This window comes from Kogia breviceps, chromosome 4, assembly GCF_026419965.1.
Source record: "Kogia breviceps isolate mKogBre1 chromosome 4, mKogBre1 haplotype 1, whole genome shotgun sequence".
In the NCBI taxonomy this organism is placed as follows: Eukaryota; Metazoa; Chordata; class Mammalia; order Artiodactyla; family Physeteridae; genus Kogia; species Kogia breviceps.
This window is the reverse complement of record NC_081313.1, coordinates 51,566,542-51,587,133: the sequence shown is the minus strand read 5'-3', so window position 1 is coordinate 51,587,133 and position 20,592 is coordinate 51,566,542. Positions and strand designations below refer to the sequence as shown.

The following is a 20,592-nucleotide window of genomic DNA, read 5'->3' as shown; positions in this document are numbered from 1 at the left end:
AAAAGTAAATCTTTGAAAGGAATGCTTCTTTGCAATGATCATTTCTCTTACATAAGAATGGAATGTAGTTTTTGGAAAAGGTTTGAAGAACCCATCTAGGTATTTCATCATTGTAAGGTAGTGCTATATTTTGCAGACCTTAAAATGGAGCTTCATCATGTGTTCTGGTCAGTTTCTTCCGATAGCCATGCCTAGCCAAAGTGATTAGGAGATTCAATAGCAGAAAGTATCCACAGCACAAAAGTATACCAATGTTATAGTAACAGATATTTAGCCAACTCTGGTTTTGATCTTGCTCAAAATTCAACCATATGAATTTAGGGTAAGGAAACAACAATGTATATGCATTCATCTACTCACCCAAAAGGAACCCTGATTTCCTTTATGTATCTGGCTTTACATAGAATCCCCATGATCACGTTTCTTAGCTCTTTTTCACCTGCCTTGACTGAGCCCTTTATTATTCTTTCATTAAAAGAAAACAAAGAAAAAAGTACCACAGTGATAAAGTGCTGTTTTTCAGAATCCAGAGAACCTTTTCTAATCACACTTTAGCTTTTCTCTCACTACTTAGGATGCCAGTGTACTTCTTAGCCTAGCCTGTAGTTCAGACCAAAGGCCCAAGTTTTGGTGCTCCTGCCACATCTGGGTTGGTCAAGATTTAGTAGAGATGATTTGTTTAAAGGGTGCTGAGAGTGGGTAATGGGGAACTCCTTTTCTTCTGTCTCTTCTTTCTTCAATTTATGTGGCAGCAAGGTAAATCCTAAAAGCACACAGATTATATCTTTGGGTTAAAGCAAGATTCCTTGCAGTTTTTTTCTTTGCAATTTTTCCCGAAGTGGCTTAGGTTTGGAGGAAAATAAGGCAAAACCATAGTGTGGCAGAGAAGAGTTGATAGAGTATAGAATGAATTTGATGCGAGGTAAAAATCACGAGAAAGAAAGGGATGCAGTGTGAAGTTTGTGAGGATTATCATGGCATAATGTGGAAAAATGATGTTTAGAGGTTAGATATGAGAAGATTGAGGGATATATATAGAAGTTGAAATAAGCTGGTTCATCCTTGGCCTAATTTGAGAAGTCCTGGTTTAAGCGTAGCATAGCTTGAATTAGATAACTCACCAAGATTCTTATCATTTGTAGAAATATGGGGCAAAGACAATATTTGTAGGAAAGGAAAGATTCAGAAATATATGCATGAGAAAGAAGGAAAAATAGTTATGAGAAAATGGATGGAATATGAAATAACATAAAAAACACATTAAAAAAGGTAAAATGTGAAAGAATAAGTTTATAAAAGTATGGAAGTAACGGAATTAAAGCAATTTTTAATTTTAAAAAAATATCTCAAATGATTACCTTGCACTTACGCTGAACATTTTGTTATGTACAGATAACACAATGTTGAACAAGCACACACAATCAAGGAATGGAAAAATATTTGTGTTAATCAATTCTGTGTTGAAGTGGAAATTCAATGTAGTCTTTTAAAAGTATGATAGATATATAGCTACATGTAAATATTTTTCTTATTACTGTATCACCTCTTCCTTCCATCAATCAGGAATTTTTATTGTTTCAAATTGACCTAAGTGAATATGATCAGGCATACTCTGAGGGTTTGGTGAGTGAGTGTTGTTATCTAGTGTAATGAAGGGGAGTTTTCGATCAAGTTTCATTAAACATACAAATATTTATTAAATAAACAAGGAGGCACAAAATAGTTCATACTGCTTATTTTATAAGTTGGATGACATTTCAGTTGTAATTTCGGTGCTCTGACAATACTTTGCGTGAAAAAATGCACTCAACGTGTGCATGAACATATTTTAGGGACAGAATTCTGTTACCCTCTTAGTTGTCAGCTGGCACCATGATCCTCCAAACCAATGAGCAGACACACAAGTCTCAGAAGCTTTACCTAAGTGTATAGCCTACAGTGTTTGCTGAATTCTTGTAAGTGTTCATGAAGAGCAGTAGAGTGCTTCTGAAATCTTTTGGCAAATCTACAGATCTGGAACACCATTAATTTTTTTCTTCAATGAAAAACACATTTTCAACATTTATTAAACATTAATAGACTAGCTATAAACTATCTCTTGTGTTGATCATCAGAGGCCAGCATAGCTGAAACGCTTTCTGATTAAACATTAGCTAATATAGAAATTTATATAATAGAGTAGAAATCATTATATTCTCCCTACTCTCCCACCTCCTTCTCAGCTACCCATCGTTAAGCTCCCAGACTTTTATCTGTGTACAAACTTAGCCTGTATACACATTCATATAAACATACTTAAAAAAAAAAAAAAAACTTTCCTACTATGCAAACATTTTCTAAGTTTCTTTTGCCTGCAGGAAAAAACAAATCTGGTTTGGCATTCAAGGTAGTTAATAGCCCTCCTTCCTACACCAACTCTCCAAGTTTGTATTCTGCTATTTTACCCTATATGTTCAATGTTTCAGCCTCTCTGAACTTTTCATAGTTCCCCATATATGCCATACCCTTTCCTTTTTTATTTTATCTGGCTACGTCTTTAAAATCTGTTTCAGATGTTATGTTATATATGAATCTGTTTCCTAGTTTTCTATTGTAGAATCATTCCTTCATCTGTATTTCCATAGTATTTTGTATATAACTTGACTGTGACAATAATTATAATAGCTAATAAGTATTGGCTCTGTTGTGTTAAGTTTAATTTTTTTTACATTTATTTTATTTAATCATCTTTTCACATTATTTTGTAACTTATCTGCTTATGTGTCTTTTCCCAAATAGACTACAACTTACTGATTCATCTTTAGGTTCTAGTATATGGCACTATACCTGGGCATGTGATAAGTGCTCAGTACATCTGTATAAGAAAGGATGAATGCAAAAATGTTGCTCTTTAGTACTTGGTATTAAAGGTGAAGCATAGATCATAACTGCTCTCTGTGAATGTAGAATAGAGAAGGATAGAGTGTGAATTGAATGAAGAAGCCACTAGGAAATCCCATCTTTTCCCTATAGAATGGCTTATGGAGAATTCTGTAGGTATATTAGAGGATTGGAGAAAGCTGAAGAAAATGCAAATATAATTATCCTAGTCTAAGATGCTTTAGCTTGTATTATTTGTTGGTGGCTTTAGCCTTTGTGTAGGTATTTTTGCAGTTGTGACAGAATGAAATAATATTCATCATGAGAATAATATAAAGGGTGTAGGCAAAATGAGAACACGGAAAGGAGATGAGAAAGGACTGCTTTTAGGTGGAAATATAAGTTGTATTTATCTGTGCTTTTCCAATTTTTTGCTTAATTTGCCTCGTAAAATAATTTTTTTTTAATGATGTACCACTTTGTATATATTAAAGCTGATATCTAAAATACTTTTTATCAACGGTACTGATGAAACTAGTGGCAGGGCAGGAATAAAGACGCAGGCATAGAGAATGGACTTGAGGTCATGCGGCGGGGGTGTGGGGAGGGGAATCTGGGACAAAGTGAGAGAGTAGCATTGACATACATACACTACCAAATGTAAAATGGCTAGTGGGAAGCTGCTGCATAGCACAGGGAGATCAACTTGACGCTCTGTGATGACCTAGAGGGGTGGGATAGGGAGGATGGGAGGGAGGCTCAAGAGGGAGGGGATATGTGGATATATGTATACTTATAGCTGACTCACTTTGTTGTACAGCAGGAACTAACACAACATTGTAAAACAATTATACTCCAATAAAGATATTAATTAATAAATAAAAGCAGTGAGTTGAAAAGAAAAAATAAGTAAAATAAAATACTTTTTATCACAAGTTTAAGTAGCTAGAGACTATAGCTAAAAACATATATTGTGTATATGCTTTAAATAAATTTTGGCAAAACTTTGGAGCTGCCTGTTTCATTCAAGCATAAAAAATGTCTGCATAAAATCTGACTGGCTAAATCACTCCTTGTTGCCAAACTACTTAGGTAAGTCAGAGTTACTATCAGTCAAAACCAAGCCTGACTTCATGTTTTAGGTAAAATCAACCTGTTAATACACTCCATGACAGCTGTCTCACTTCTGAATTCTAAATGTGAGATAGATATATAGATTGATTTATAAATAATCATACTGACAGACCCCAGGTCTTCCCAGGATGAAACAAGTGTCATCCCCTTCAATTTTTCTTGCTTTGCTCATAAAGGATTATCCTCCAGGATCAATGCATTCTTTTTTTTTTTTTTTTTAATTTTTATTGGAGTATAGTTGCTTTACTATGTTGTGTTAGTTTCTATTGTACAGCAAAGTGAATCAGCTATTCGTATACAGGTATCCCCTCTTTTTTGGATTTCCTTCCCATTTAGGTCACCACAGAGCATTAAGTAGAGTTCCCAGTGCCATACAGTAGGTTCTCATTAGTTATCTATTTTATACATAGTATTAATAGTATAAATATGTCAATCCCAGTCTCCCAATTCATCACACACCCCTCTTTCCCCCTTGGTATCCATACGTTTGTTCTCTACGTCTGTGTCTCTATTTCTGCTTTGTAAATAAGATGGTCTACACCAAATTTTTCAGATTCCACATATATGTGTTAATATACGATGTTTGTTTTTCTCTTTCTGACTTACTTTATTCTGTATGACAGTCTCTAGGTCCATCCACGTGTCTACAAATGACCCAATTTGTTCCTTTTTATGGCTGAGTAATATTCCATTGTATATATGTGCCACATCTTTATCCATTCATCTGTCAACGGACACTTAGGTTGCTTCCATGTCCTGGCTATTGTAAATAGTGCTGCAGTGAACATTGGGGTGCATGTGTCTTTTTGAATTATGGTTTTCTCTGGGTATATGCCCAGTAGTGGGATTGCTGGGTCATATGGTAGTTCTATTTTTAGTTTTTTGAGGAAGCTCCATACTGTTCTCCATAGTGGCTGTATCAATTTACATTCCCACCAACAGTGCAAGAGCCCTTTTCTCCACACCCTCTCCAGCATTTATCATTTGTGGTTTTTGTGATGATGGCCATTCTCACCAGTGTGAGGTGATATCTATTGTAGTTTTGATTTACATTTCTCTAATAATTAGTGATGTTGAGCATCTTTTTATGTGCCTCTTGGCCATCTGTATGTCTTCCTTGGAGAAATGTCTATTTAGGTCTTCTGCCCATTTTTTGACTGGGTCGTTTGTTTTCTTGATATTAAGCTGCATGAGCTGTTTGTATATTTTGGAGATTAATCCTTTCCGGTGCTTCATTTGTTCCTCTTCTTTGGTTGCTCTGCCCCTGGGGCTCAGCTGTGGTTTTAACCCCACCTCTGCATATGGGCCACCCACAGAAGTCTGCTCTGAAGGCTGCCCTGGAGCATTCGGGTCTGCCCCGGTGAGGACAGGGCACAGAGGTGGCACGATTTCCTGGGTCACGTGGGCCCCCGTGGCGACAGGTGCACGGGAAAGCTGGTGGCCACAAGCACAAGAGATCTGGCCCTAGTGGGAGCGTTTCCTAGTGCTTGGCGGCCGGCGCGAGAACGTCTGCTCTGGTGGGGGCTTTTTGTAGCGCCTGGTGGCAGGCATGAGAAGGCCAGCCCTGTTGGGGGCTTTTCCTAGTGCCTGACGGGACAGGTGGTCGGCGCGTGGGGAGAGAGAGGCTGCAATGGTGGCTCCACCCCCTGCACATCACTCAACAGTGGCGCCTTGCTTCTATGGCAGTCTGGGTTTCCTCCACAGCATTCCTGGTTGCGGATTTCCTCCCTCCTGTTCCCTCAGGCTGTCTCCTCGCAGCCAACAGCAGTTTTGCCCCCAGGTTTGCTCTTCAGTCCGTATGTTCCAGCTCTCAGCGCCTCCCCCCGCTCCCCCCACCCACCCTTGTGCACCATCAGACACACGTCCCACCTGGGGCGCACAGGGCTGTGGCACGGACCATCTGTGTAGTTCTCACTGCCCTATCTGTCACAGACAAGCCGTTTCATCCTCCTCCAACAGCCTCAGATGCTCCCCTTCTGTCCCAACTGATTTCCCCGTCAGTGAGGGGATTTCCCCGGATGTGGGAACCTCTTCTCTGCTTTAGCTCCCCCCCCAGGGGTACAGATCCCGTTCCGCTGCCTTTCCTCTTCTTTTTCTCTTCTTTCTTTCAACCTACCCAGTTGTGCAGGGATCTTTCTTGGCCTTTCCAGTGTCCAAGGTCTTCTGCTAGTGTCCAGCTGGTGTTCTGTGAAAATTGTTCCATCTGTAGATGTATTCTTGATGCATTCGTGGAGAGAGATGAACTCCACGTCCTCCTGCTCATCCACCATCTTGGATTTCCCCCAATGCACTCTTGAATTATCCCTTTGCATTATGCTCTGGAGACTTTTATCCACAAGGGTGGGTGGGGAACAAGGCACCATAGCAAGGTTTGGGATGGGTGAGAAGTATGCTTTCTTTTTTGTAAAGTAGAAACAGGATGATTGTGAAAGTCGAAAGAGGGACAGAATACTGGTGACTTGCAGGTGCATCCTCAGGCAAATCAATTTTAGGAAAGGGTACATATGGAAATTGAGGATTTGGAAGTAGGCTCCGTTTAAACATTTATATCTGCATTACCCATGGAAAGCCTTTTTTTTTTACATTTTGTTGAAGACTGCTGGTATGGGTTCTATGTAATGTCATAGGCATTACACATATAATTACAAGATAAATTGGTTGTGACACCCAGAATATACTTTCTGGTGCTTTGGTAAGTACACCAAGTACCCTCTCGCTATCTTATATTCAGGAGTGTACCAGATACTGCAATCCTGTGGTTTCCAATTACAAGAGAAGAGAGGGGATGAATATGTGAATGGTCAGAAGAGAATGGTATGCAAGAGGAGAAGAAATCCCTTTTCTCAGATGTAAAGTGAACAAGATGAAGATTTTGAAATTCAAAAATAGGCAAAGGGAATCTCTAGGGATTTTAATGAGAATAACCAGTGGTATGCTGGTATATTTGTTTCTTGAAAATAAGTTTCAATCTGATGAACAAGAATGGGATTAATTATTAACACCTTCCTCTAGTATTATGGACTAACCATTATTTATACACAATTAAAAAAAAAAACTTTTACAACCTGGATTTTCATTTAGCTGGTGAAATTTTATTTTTTTCCTGAAAATCTTTTCATTTGTAGCATAAATTGTAGGCAAATAAAAATGTTCAGTCTTTTTAACTTTATTTTTTATTCTCACTTTGGAACTTTGAATATTTTTGATTTTAGAGATTAGTTTACAAAGATATTATAAAAATACTAAAAATAAATGTCCACATCAATACTGATTTAGTATTCTAAATGTAATATATTTTAAAATATGCAACATTATGGATTCCATCTTTTGTATTGAGTTATAATATAGTACAGCATTAGAATAAGTATCTGACCATCATTAGGAAAGCTTTCAATTGAGCTATTTATTTAGCTGTTTGTAAAATATTTGTGTTTTAACCACACTAAATTGCTGGTATACAACTAGGAAAACTATGTGATATCAACTTTATTCCCATTGCTGTATTGCCCTAGTTTATTTTTATTTTTTAAAATGTATTTATTTATATTTTATTTTGGGCCGCTTTGGGTCTTCGTTGCTGCGCACAGGCTTTCTCTAGTAGCGGTGAGCGGGGGCTACTATTCGTTGCGGTGCACGGGCTTCTCATTGCAGTGGCCTCTATTGTTGTGGAGCACGGGCTCTAGGCGTGCGGGCTCAGTAGTTGTGGCTCACGGGCTCTAGAGCGCAGGAGCAGTAGTTGTGGCGCACTGGCTTTGTTGCTTCGTGGCATGTGGGATCTTCCTGGACCAGGGCTTGAACCTGTGTCCCCTGCATTGTCAGGTGGGTTCTTAACCACTGTGCCACCAGGGAAGTCCCCTAGTTTATTTTTAAACAAGAACCTGTGTTAGAGTTAAAGAAACTCCAAATATTGCTTATAGCTCAGAAGTTTAAAATATAGTCTGTGGCTATAATAAAAAAATATTCCAGCAGGTCCAAAAGATATTGGGAATAAAAAGCCACCCATTTGCTTTTTGTAGAAGCAGTAGCAATCTGCAGACAAGCTATTCTAGCTTCAAAACAGTATGGTAGATGGTTTTATGGAACTTGCAATTACAAAAATCCACTTTAACCTTTCTTTCTTACTGGCAGGTGTCCCATTGGCTTGCAGCCAGAGGCTGTGAGTGTAGTGCAGCTGGCTTGTCCCCCAGAGTGCTGAAAATGCCGACACTCCAGCTGGCTGCTCATAATTGTGCTGATTGTGGTCTGACAACCAGAGCTCCATGAAAGAAATGTGATGAATATACAAAAATATTTTACAAATTTGATCAGATTACAAATTTCATTTCTCTTTTTTCTCCTCTATAGATATGATATCTGCACGTATAAAAATAAGCCCTGTGGAACACTGGGTAAGTTTTTTTTAAAGGGAGGATAGTTCAGATTGTCTTTTTAGTCCAATGGCTTTTCTTTTTATTATTATTAATTTGGTAATTTTCTTTTCTGCCACATCTGAAATTATTCCTATAAACTGGTAAACCTGACCTTTGTGTTTATGTCACTTACTAGGAAACAAGTAGAATGATGATTAAAAACAGCTTAGGAGGTGATTCAAAATCATCAAGCAGTAATAATAAATCAAAAGTTACCACTCATTTTCATATAATCCATCTCTGTAATCTATTTTCCCAAAACACTAAGGAGTTTGAGAGCAAATTAAAGCAACCAGCAACTTCAAATCTCAGTCTAGGAAGGAAAGGGAAAAAAAACTTAGGGTATACTTCATGGAGAGGCATTAAGAACAGTACTTCTTTTGGTTCAATTTTGTGGAAAGATTATATCCTCATAAATAAAGGTATTATTGGGAAATTTTATTACCTGAACAGAATAAAACCAATTTTGTAAAATATTACAGCCAGAGGTGGAGAGAGAGGACAGAATTATCTTTCTTGTTCTTCCCAAATATAACTTGTTTTTTTTAAAGCAATTCTATAGTATTCTAGAAATTAAAAAAATCATTTTGTTGCAGAGCATAACTTTGTAGTGGTTAAAAGTTAACTGCAAATACAAATGGGGGAAAATGGTAGCTTTCAAGTAGACTAAATTGTTAAGCAACTAGAATTATTTTAAGTAAAAGCAGGAGGCTTTTACATGGTGGGTTTTTTTAGAGTCATAGAGACTTTTTACAGACTCAGAAGTTAAGCAACTGAAGGTGAATTCTCTAGATTCTCTGACAAGTCTCACTTTTCTTATCTGTAAAGGAATAGTTATGAATTCTGTTCCTATGCACCTCATGAGAATTTGGGGATGATCAGATTTAAAGTAGAGGTCCTGGAGAGGTCAGTGAAACATCTCTTCAAAAATTAAAATTTCTCTTGATGATTTTACCTGCCTTCCCAGGCTTCTCCTTCCTCATTTCCCTCAGGATTTACAGCAAAAGGAGAAATCCCAATTTGACGATGACAAGTATTATGGTGGAGAAGTTTGCTGGTTAAAATAATAACACAGAGAAGAACTCTTTGCTGAGAGAGCTCACATCAAAAAGATTTTCTTCAAAGTGTTTTAGGTTAACAAGACCAACAATAATCCAAAGGAAGGGAATCTGAGCTGAAAACCAACAACCGGCTTTGACAGTTTCAGTGCATTACCTTTTACAGTTTATTTAGCTCTTTGTTTCTCAATTTCCTTATCTATGATATAGGAGTAATATCTGCCCTTATGCTGCAAGGATATTTTTTAAGTCATTTAAGGAAATATAAAGGCGTTTACTATAGGAATGAACTGGTGTTATTTAATGTAGAAATTATACTGTTTAACTTATTCCCTGTATTGTACACACTCCATAAGCATTTACTAAGTGCTTAATCAATTTTAAGTATAATATTCACCAAGTTTCAAAGAAGGTACAAGCTCTAGCTTGTATTCTCTATTGTGTTTATTTTGAGCAAATATATATGTATAGCTATATGTATATGTATGTATCTATACATATTCTATTCTGCTTTTTAAAGGTAGTTTATTTACACTGAGATATGGTCTTCATTGGGACATGAATAATAACACTGCCTAATACTTTGGGATAGTTTATTAATTTCCAGAATCAATATTTTAATACTTGGGTACATGTCAGTGTATTTTAAATCCTAATATAAATTAGTTTTCAAATTATAGACCATTATAACTTATTTTTATACTATTTCTTATACTGAAAACTGAATGAATTGTGTTGTTTATACATGTGTTGATTTTAATATGTGGAAAATATATTATCAGCACAGCTGATCAGGTTTTGTCTTTTTGAGTGGTCTTTCTGGTAACTTTCATATTGGTTTTCATGCTGATTCTTGGATATTTGCTTGCTTAGTACTGCTGGTGACCAATTGTAACCTGGCTAAGTAGATTTCAGTGTGCAAACTGGCCATCAAACTGAGGAAATCTAAATGATCTGAATAGTAATCAAACCCCTATTAACACAGTCACACGTAAGAACTTTGACAGCTTCAGTTTTACAGGAGTAGAAAAAATGGTGGGAAGTTGTGAAAAATACATTAGCATCTAAATTCTTTTATTTTAGTTAAGATTTACCTTATACTTTCAACAAATAGTTATTTCTCAGATATATTTTTTCTTAGGTTCTTTTAGTAGAGCTAACAATTTTATATCAGATGCATAAGTAAGGTGCTTACAAATACACCTTGGGGAGTCATTTGGAATTCTCAATTAAAAATAGGGCCATATGGCACATACCAAAGAAGAAAAACAACAACAAAAGGATAATGGCATAATAGATTTCAGGAAATATAAGTAATGTTAATTTAACAATAAATATTAGTAATTTTTTAAACCAGATTTCCTAAAGCTCAAAACAGAAACAATATTCTAACAGAGTGGCTTTGTTTTTCCCATATCATGGACCATTTTGAACCCAATAGCTTAAAGGCAGATAATGTACTGCAAACTTTTTTGTATTTTCCCTCTCTCTGTCTCTTTTTCTCTCAGTGGAATTTGGAAGTAATATTCATTAAATATTTTTGATTAACCAAAAATAATTAAGTCATCGTGCCTCAACTAGTCCCTCTTTCCTTCCTCTTCTTCAAGTCCCAAGACATCTAAGTGAATGGAAGGGCAGAACAAAGGTATCACTATTATTACTCTGTAAGGCAAAAATCACCTCCTCCCCAACTCCTGTCCCCCTTGCAACATAAATCAGTAGGAAAAGCAGTCTATCAGCAAATCCAACACTAACCTCAGCTCTTTTCCAATGTGGTTATTAATGTTGATATTTCATATTAGAGCATACAAAAATATACAATTTCTAGAGCTTTCTTCTCAGTAAGAATATGAATTGAATAGCTTTTACTGTTCCAAATTAGTGCAACTGGACTTTGTACCTAGCGTAGAACATTGTTTATTGCATTCGATAAATACTAATTGAATTGGATTGAAATCACTTTTGGTGGGAAAGTAATTAATACCTGGGTGTTGATAGTAGACTACTATCATATAAAATATTTTTCCTACTTTTCCTTCAATTTCTTCTAAATAACTTTAGTACATGTGTGTGTTAAGTATGACTTGGCATCTGTTTCCTTATAACACATGACATTATATCTTTCACATAAAAATTCTTTTTTCTCAGCACTATTTTAAAGTTTTGAACTAATCACAGAGCATGATATTCATTTGGAAATAAATACTAAAACTTTTACATACTAAAATTCCCAAGGGAAGAATACCTTGAGTAATATAACATTTCACTAGGATCAGTGAATTAACACCATAGTTTTTGCTTTATTACTAAAACTAATGCATTTAAGGGGGTTGAGAGGGGAGAACCACGCTGAATGTGTGGATGACTTTCCGCCCATTAAAATACTTATAGAAATTGTTGCATCACTTGCAGGACTAATTTCAGAAGATTAAAAAAATGCAAAACCCTCCCATCTTTAACAGTTCTTTTTCTGTTTTTAGTCATTCATTTTTGTTTTTATAAAAATGTCATTTTAAAAAACCATTTGGGATTCCCTTTTTTTGGTAACTAAAAAGTTGCTTGTATATTTTTATGAACCCACTAAACTTAAACAGATCTTTTTAGAAAAATAATGTGGATATATTTTGCTTTCTACAGCCTGAAGAATGTTAAAATAGAAATGCTTTCTTGAATTCCCTCTTCTGGCTCAAGTTACTAGGTGGTCCCAAGTTACCAGAAGTAAAATTTATAAATCTAACCCCTAGTCTAGACATTTTCCAGCACTGACTGCAGTTCAAAAAATATTAATGTCTAGCCGGCAAAGTGAAACTCCCCCCAGTGATTTTGCAAATGACTAGAAAGTTAACCTTTTGCCAACTGCTCCTTCTGTGCATGGAGGTTATTAAAAAGAATCCAGGCATTTATAAGTATGGGCTTTTTAAAACTGAAACACCTTGGCTTGACCCTTTGTGTCTCCTTCTGTTTATTCAGGCTTGGCCTCTGTGGCTGGAATGTGTGAGCCTGAAAGGAGCTGCAGCATTAATGAAGACATTGGCCTGGGTTCAGCTTTTACCATTGCACATGAGATTGGTCACAAGTGAGTGAGTTTAAGAAAATCAAAATAAATTTTAGAACTCCACTCTTTTGAGCAACTCATAACTACTGTGTGGAACGCCCGTGCTCAATCATATTTTACTGCCTTTTTGTCTGATTTCAATAGAGAATGTTATCATTTAAGGTATTGGGATAAATCATCTTAAGAACTGGAGACTTGTTAAATAATCTTTCTGATTGAATGACTAGTGTCCTCAGAGTGGTGAATGCACCACACTTAAGTTTTGTTATGTACATTTGAAACAACTTAGCTTTACCGTGGTCCACTCAACGCCGAGTTTCTCACAGTCAAATTGTTTAAATGATCTTTCTTTTTTCTCAAGTGACAATACATATATATTTAAAAATCATCATTGACACCATTACCATAAAGTGTACTTTGAGTTTTCACTCTTCATACAGCTGTGAGCATGCCTTTTCTAGGTTTGTGTAATCACTGCTATGCAACTTGTATTTTCAGGTGCACTTGCGTGTCAGTGGAAAAAAAAACAACCCTGATATTTACAAGAGTAGTGAGTTATCTTCCTCACTACTTTTCAGGAGGATCTGGAGTTTTTAATATTTGTTTTAAATAAATCTGTGCCAAAAACTATCCTATGACTTCCCCCTCCCCCAACCCACCACCCAATAGCGATAAAACCCTTACTTTATTTTAAATAACAGGCAATAGTAAATGTAAAAGCTTGCTTATGTGGAGGGAGAGAAGTTTGAAAACTTTAAAAGGATAGTCAAACATTTTAAACTAAAACAAGCAGCCTATTTGTAAGAACTTCTGATGTTTATATGATTTAAATTTTACAGTCTGCTTTTTTTGGTAGAAAAATGGATGGGGGAGAAAAGAACAAATAAAATGAATGTTTATTATATGACTTGCCTCAGAGGTCATTCCTGAGATAAATCTGTAGTTCAGCTTTTTTTTTTTTCCCCAAAGGGGAGAGTAAAATTGGGTCAGTCTGTTGCATTATTTTGAAAATTGCAATTTAAATTTTACCAAATTGGTATTGATTTATGTGTGAATTCAAGTAACCAACAAGTTTCAAACCTGACTTAATTCAGACACAGGGAAAAGTCAGTATTACACTTTTAGTGGAATCCTAAGAATATTGGTATTCTAGTTTCCATTTCAATAAACAGCAGGGGAACAAAAGGGAAAAGCCTTCTTAACCAGGCAGTTTATCTTCAACTCACTTAAAAATCTGACTCATTAATTACTGTCATAATCTTATGCAACCAGGCTGAATTTAATAGGTTCTGTTAGATTCAATTAAATTGAAAGGATAGGACAAGTAACATGCAGTGGATAAATAATGTGTGTATGAGAGCAGTATTACCTCATGCAGCCATGAGTTAGTCAATGTCAATGTATGCATTATAATTCCCATTCTTATATGTACTTAAATAGGCAAGGTGAGGGTTTATCTCTCTTTTTATCTTTTAGTAAGATTCTAACTGAGCTACTCTGAGGGTTCCTAGATTTTTTTGTTGACCATATGGATAATTCCTTTTAATTCTTCCTAAGATGAATGGTTTGTACCTTATGTAGAAGAAATGTAGCAGAGAAGTAGAATATAGCTCTTAAGATTTATGTGCCTTGGTGTAACTTTATTTCATAGCTAATTCTTTTTTGATGATGTGAGTGTTAAAAATGAGGGGGAGAAATTCACAAAATGCTTTATACTGAAAGCCAGAAGAAACGCTTCAATTCAAAAATTTTATTTGAATCCCTAAAAATTAACTTTCTTTCCATGTTGATTCCTATGTCACTATCCCCCTATCCCTTTGTCCTCAGACAACTAGGTAGGGGATGTTTAACACACTGTCTTATTCATGGATGAAAATCCTTTTACTTGCTTTTAAGATCTTAGGGTTTAGCTTTAAGGAATTTAGCAAGTCAAGTCTAGTACAACTCATGTCATCATTAAAATATAGTGCTCTCTATTCTTCCTGAAACAAAATAATAGTCATGGTAAATATATCAGGTATACTTTTCAAATAGAGTATAATGCGCTCTATACTCTATAGAGTATAAAACAAAGTTTTTTGTAATTTTTATCATTTAGTAGAATGAATGTTAAATGATGTGATGATATCTCCAGATTAATTACAGTGAAAAATATTCAACCATGAATTAGTGAGAAGTGCGTCTACTGAGTCACTAGAATGCGAATACTTTCTACCAATCTTTAGACTGTGTAGAATATGGTTTTGCACCCATTGCATACTTATGTAGGGATATTATATCCATTTTAAACAGCAATGGATAACTTTTTTTCTTTGGCTAGGATTTAGTGACCACTTTTTATTTCCGTTCACTCCCTTATGCAAACAAGAAATTAGTTTCCTTGTCAAATGAAAATCTGAGCTTTATGCTATATTTAAATGACGTCTAGTTTTAATGAAGGCTATAAGCTATCGACACTTAATGAAATCTTATAGAAAAGAATATTCTTTGAAAGACTTTTTTATTAATAATGTAGTTGCCATAGTTTTCAGAAGTTGAAAAAAATTATGATGTTGAAGACAGGTGGCAAGAATTCAACCAGGTATGTAGTATATTGAGAAAGCTAGCTAATACATTCATACTGTACAAATATAAGTAATCTTAAAAAGAAATCTTTTTAAAAATCCATATTTTTTAGAGATGCATATTGAAGTATATGTGACTGAAGTGGCAGGACATCTGAGATTTGCTTGTTAAAGAAAGGAGAAAAAAAGAAAGATAAAGCAAGAATAGTAACATTTTGAATTTTATAATGTTGATGACGTGGATGGGAGTTTATTATGGTGCTCTCTCTACTATTATATATGTCTGACTCTTTTTCACAATAAGTGAACAGGTCCTATCATCATAAAACTTTTAGATTTGACTTAACTCATGTATTAATTAATAGAGATTGAGTGAACTGTTACTCTAATTTTGAAAGAATTGTCAAAGTTGTATTGAAAGCTGCAGGGGTTTATCAGTCTTGCTTTTAGAAATCATTTTCAATGTTTGGTCTTACCAGTAGAGATATATTTTTATAGAAGATTGGTTAGGAGATGAAGTTTTTAAAGAAGGAGAAATGTGGCAAGACTTCAGGGTAAAATTATAAATTAGGTTACTGTGTTAGGAAGCTATTATTACTGTTTTCTTTATCCAAACTTCCCCTCTCCTGCTGCAAATACCTAAGTATCTTTAAATGCTTGATCAGTGCTGTTTTCTTTTTTTTCTTTTTTTTTTTGTGAGTGTACAATATATGGAGACTTGAAATTTTTTTTTTACTTTTTATTTTATATTGGAGTATAGTTGATTAACAATGTTGTGATAGTTTCAGGTGTACAGCAAAGTGATTCAGTTATACATATACATATAGCTATTCTTTTTCAAATTCTTTTCCCATTTAGGTTGTTATACAATATTGAGCAGAGTTCCCTGTGCTATATAGTAGGTCCTTGTTGGTCATCCATTTTAAAAATAGCAGCGTGTACAAGTGCTGTGTTTTCTTGATAGAAGGCTAATAATAAACATACACCAAGGTAGTTGGCACTTTAATGCCTTTGTCTAGTTTTGGTATTGAAATAGTGTTAGTCATAAAATGAGTTAAGTATTCTATTTTCTGGAAGTGTTTGCTTTCCCATGAGTAAGTTTTAAAACATTTAGTTATAATTTATGTACAATAAATATGCGTCCATTTTGTGTACAGTTTGAGAAATTTTGACAAATGTGTATAACCATGTACCCACCACCACAATCAAGCTACCAACGTTTACATTGCCTGAAAAAGTCCCATTGTTCCCTTTTACAGTCAGTCTCCACATTCCTCCCCCTTTCCTTGGCCCCAGACAACCACAGATCTACTTTTTATCTTTATAGATTAAACTCATCTTTTCTATAGTTTCATTTAAGTGGACTCATATAGTGGGTATTCTTTTGTGTCTAGCTTCCTTCCCTCAGCACAATGGTTTTGAGGTTCAGTCATGTTGTTGTTGTGTGTATCAATAGTTCTTTTTTTCCCTGAAGAGTATTCCATATCATAATAGCACATATCACATTTTAGATTGTTTCTAGTTTGGAGCTATTATAAATAGATCTGGTATGAACAACCATGTACAAGAATTTGTCTGGACATATGCTTTTATTTCTCTTGGGTAGTGCTGCTGGTAGTATGGTATATGTTAGTTTCACTTTATAATAAACAAGAAAACTCTTAATTCAAAGTGGCTGTATACCATTTTGCAGTCCCACGAGCAATCTATGAGAGTTCCAGTTACTGCAGATCCTTGCCAACATTTATTATTATAAATCTTTTTGATTTAGCCATTATTATGCGTTTTAGTGGTATCCCACGGTGTCTTTAATTAGTTGATTATTTTCTGATAAATAATGATGTTAGTGATGATGAACATCTTTTCTTGTGCTTGTTATTCATTATCTTCTTAAATGTCTATTCAAATTCTTTTCCCATTAAAAAAATAAGCTGAGGTGTTTCCTTCTTATTGAGCTGTAAGAGTTCTCAATATATTCTGGATAAAAGTCTTTATCATGTATACATAATGTGAATATTTTCTCCAAGTCTTTTGCTTGCCATTCATTTTTTAATGAGGTCTTCTGAAAAGCAGAATTTTAAAATTTTGATGAAGTCTAATTTATAATTTTTCCTTTATGGTTTGTGTTTTTGTGTCCTAAGAAATCTTTGCCTACTTCAAGATTGTGAAGATTTTCTTCTATATTTTTGTCTAAATTTTATACTTTTAGCTTTTATATTAAGATCTATAATTCATTTTGAGTTAACTTTTTTTGTATGGTGTGAGGTAAGGGTGGAAGTTGCCTTTTTTCTAATATGAAGATCCAGTTATTTCAGCCCAATTTGTTAAAAAAAAATTTGTTGGTTTTTAGTTTTCTTTTAATGTCTTTGACTCGTTTTGGTATCAGAATAAAGTTAGTCTTATAAATTGAATTAGGAAGTGTTCTATTTTCTGGAAGAGTTCGTATACATAAGGTTGATATTATTTCATCCTTAAGTGTTTGATAGACTTCACCAATGAAACCATCTGAGCCTGGAATTTTCTTTGTGAGAATATTATTAATAATTTAATTTTTAAATTAGATATAGGATAACATATCTAAATCTTTTGAGTCTTTTTTTGGTTATGTCTTTCAAAGTATTAGACTATTTCAGCTAAATTGTCAATTTTGTTATATAGTTATTCTTAATATTCTCTTACTGTCTTTTTTAATGTCTATAATATAAATAATGATGTTCCATCATTCATTCCTGATATTTGTAATTTGTGTTTTCTCCTTTTTTTCCAGCTTTATTGAGATATAATTGACATATAACATTGTATAAGTTTAAGAGGTACAACGTGATGATTTGATACACGTATATATTGTGAAATGATTACCATGATAAGGTTAGTTAATAGATCCAACACATCATATAATTACCTTTTTGTTTGTGTGTGGTGAGAACATTTAAGATTCATTCTCTGAGCAACTTTCAAGTATACAATACAGTATTATTAACTATAGTCACCATACTTTACTGAGCCCCCCCCAGAACTTATTCATCTTATAACTGCAAGTTTGTACACTTTGAACAACATCTTCCCATTTCCTCCAGACCCTGATCCCCTGACAACCAGCAATCTACTCTCTATGAGTTCAGCTTTTAGATTCCACATATAAGTGAGATCATACAATATTTGTCTTTATCTGACCTATTTCACTTACCATAATGCCCCCAAGGTTCATCCATGTTGCAAATATTTTCTTCCATTCCATAGTTGGCCTTTTCATTTTGTTGATTGTTTCTTTTGCTGTACAGAAGGAAATGGCAGAATTTCCTTCTTTTTTATGATTGAATAATATTCCACTATGTGTGGGGGTGTATGTGTATCACATTTCCTTTAGCCATTCACCCACTGATAGGTACTTAGGATGTTTTCATATCTTGGCTATTGTGAGTAATGCTGCAGTGAACATGGGGGTATAGATATCTATTTGAAATAGAAATTTTATTTCCTTTGGCTATATAAGCAGAAGTGGGATTGCTGGATCATATGGTAGTTCTATTTTTAATTTTTTTGAGAAAGCTTTATACTATTTTCCCTAGTGACTGTACCAATTTACATGCCCACCAACAGTGCACAGTAGTTCCCTTTTCTCCATATCCTTGCCAGTACTTGAAGTCTCTTATTAGCCATTCTAACAGGTATAAGATTATATGTCATTGTGGTTTTGATTTTCATTTATCAGATGATTAGTGATGTGAGCACCTTTTCAAGTACTTGTTGGTCATCTATATGTCTTCTTTAGAATAATGTCTACTCAGGTCCTTTGCCCATTTTAAAATCAGATTGTTTGTTTGTTTTGGCTATTGAGTTGTATGAGTTCCTTTATAGTTTGGATTTTAACCCCTTATCAGTTGTGTGGTTTGCAAATATTTTCTCCCATTCCATAGGTTGCCTTTGCATTTTGTTGATTGCTCCTTTTGCTGTGTGTAGAAGCTTTTTAGTTTAATGTAGTCCAACTTTGTTTATTCTTGCTTTTGTTGCTTATGCTTTTGATTTTATATCCAAAAACGCATTGCCAAGACACTGTCAAGGAGCTTTTCCCCTATGTTTTCTTCTAGAAGTTTTATAGTTTCTGGGTTTCCATTTAAGTCTTTAATCTATTTTAAGTTAATTCTTGTGAGTTGTGTAAGATAGGGGTCCAATTTCTTTCTTTTTTTTTTTTTTGCATGGTAATGTCCTGTTTTCCCAACGTCATTTATTGAAGAGACTATCCTTTTCTCATTGACTATGCTTGGCTCCCTTTTCAAATATTGTTGACAATATATGTGTGGGGTATTTTTTTATGGACACCTCATTCTGTTCTATTGGGTCTATGTGTCTGTTTTTATACGAGTACCATACTGTTTTGATTACTGTAGCTTTGTAGTATAGTTTGAAATCAGGACTAGTCATGACTCCAGCTTTGTTCTTTCTCAAGATTCCTTAGGCTATTTGGGGTGTTTTGTAGTTCCATACAAATTTTAGGATTGTTCTTCTGTTTCTATAAAAAATGTCATTGAAATTTTGATATGAATTCCATTCAATCTATACTAGATGGTTTAGGTAGTATAAACATTTTAACAGTGTTAACTCACCCTGTCCATTTACATGGACTGTCTTTTCATTTATCTGTGTCTTTTATAAATGTCTTATAGTTTTCAGTGTAGAGATGTTTCCTGTCCTTGGCTAAATTTATTCCTTAATATTTTTTATGCTGTTGTAAATGAGATTGTTTTCTTTGTTTTTTGTTTTTATTCAGCTTATTCATTGTTAGTATACAGAAACACAACTGATTTTTGCATTTTGATTTTGTGTCCTGTACTTTATTGAATTCATTTATTCTAAAAATTTTTATGTGGCATCTTTAGGTTTTTCTGTATACAAGATCATAATGTCTACAAGGAGGGACAATTTTACTTCTTCCTTTCTTATTTAGATGCCTATTTATTTGAATTTTTTAATGTAGGCATTTATTGCTATAAAATTCCCTCTGAAAATTGCTTTTGCAGCATCCCTTAAGTTTTGGTATATTGTGTTTCCATTTACATTAGTCTCAAGATAGTTTTGATTATTCTTTTGGTTTCTTCTTTGACCAGGAGTATGTTGTGTAATTTCTATGTATTTTTGAATTTTCTTGCTTTATCATGTTGTTGACTTTAGTTCTATACTATTGTGGTCAGAAAAGAGACTGGAAATTATCTCAATCTTCTTAAATTTGTTAAGACTTGTATTGTGACCTATTATGTGATCTATCCTGGAGAATGTTCTGTGTAACCTTGAGAAGAATGCGTATTCTTTTACTGTTGGATGGAATGATCTGTATATGTCTTTTAAAACCATTTGAATTAAAGTGTGATTCAAGTACAATGTTTCTTGATTTTTTTGAGTGATCTATCCATTATTGAAAGTGAGGATATTGTAATCCCCATCAATTATTATTTTATTAATTTCTTTTTTTACTTTGCATTATATATTTAGGTACTCATTATGTTATGTGCATAAAA

The 20,592-nt window shown here is 34.5% G+C and overlaps 1 protein-coding gene across 3 annotated transcripts in view; it reads left to right on the top strand.

Annotated features, from left to right (window-relative positions):
* Nucleotides 1–20,592, top strand: part of ADAMTS6 (ADAM metallopeptidase with thrombospondin type 1 motif 6) — a 301,915-nt gene that overhangs the window by 114,174 nt on the left and 167,149 nt on the right. For all 3 annotated transcript variants that reach the window (XM_067031055.1, XM_059062283.2, XM_067031054.1), the window contains exons 8-9: nt 8,338–8,381; nt 12,431–12,536. In XM_067031055.1, the coding sequence (XP_066887156.1) occupies nt 8,338–8,381; nt 12,431–12,536 (150 nt within the window). The remainder of the gene's footprint in view (nt 1–8,337; nt 8,382–12,430; nt 12,537–20,592) is intronic.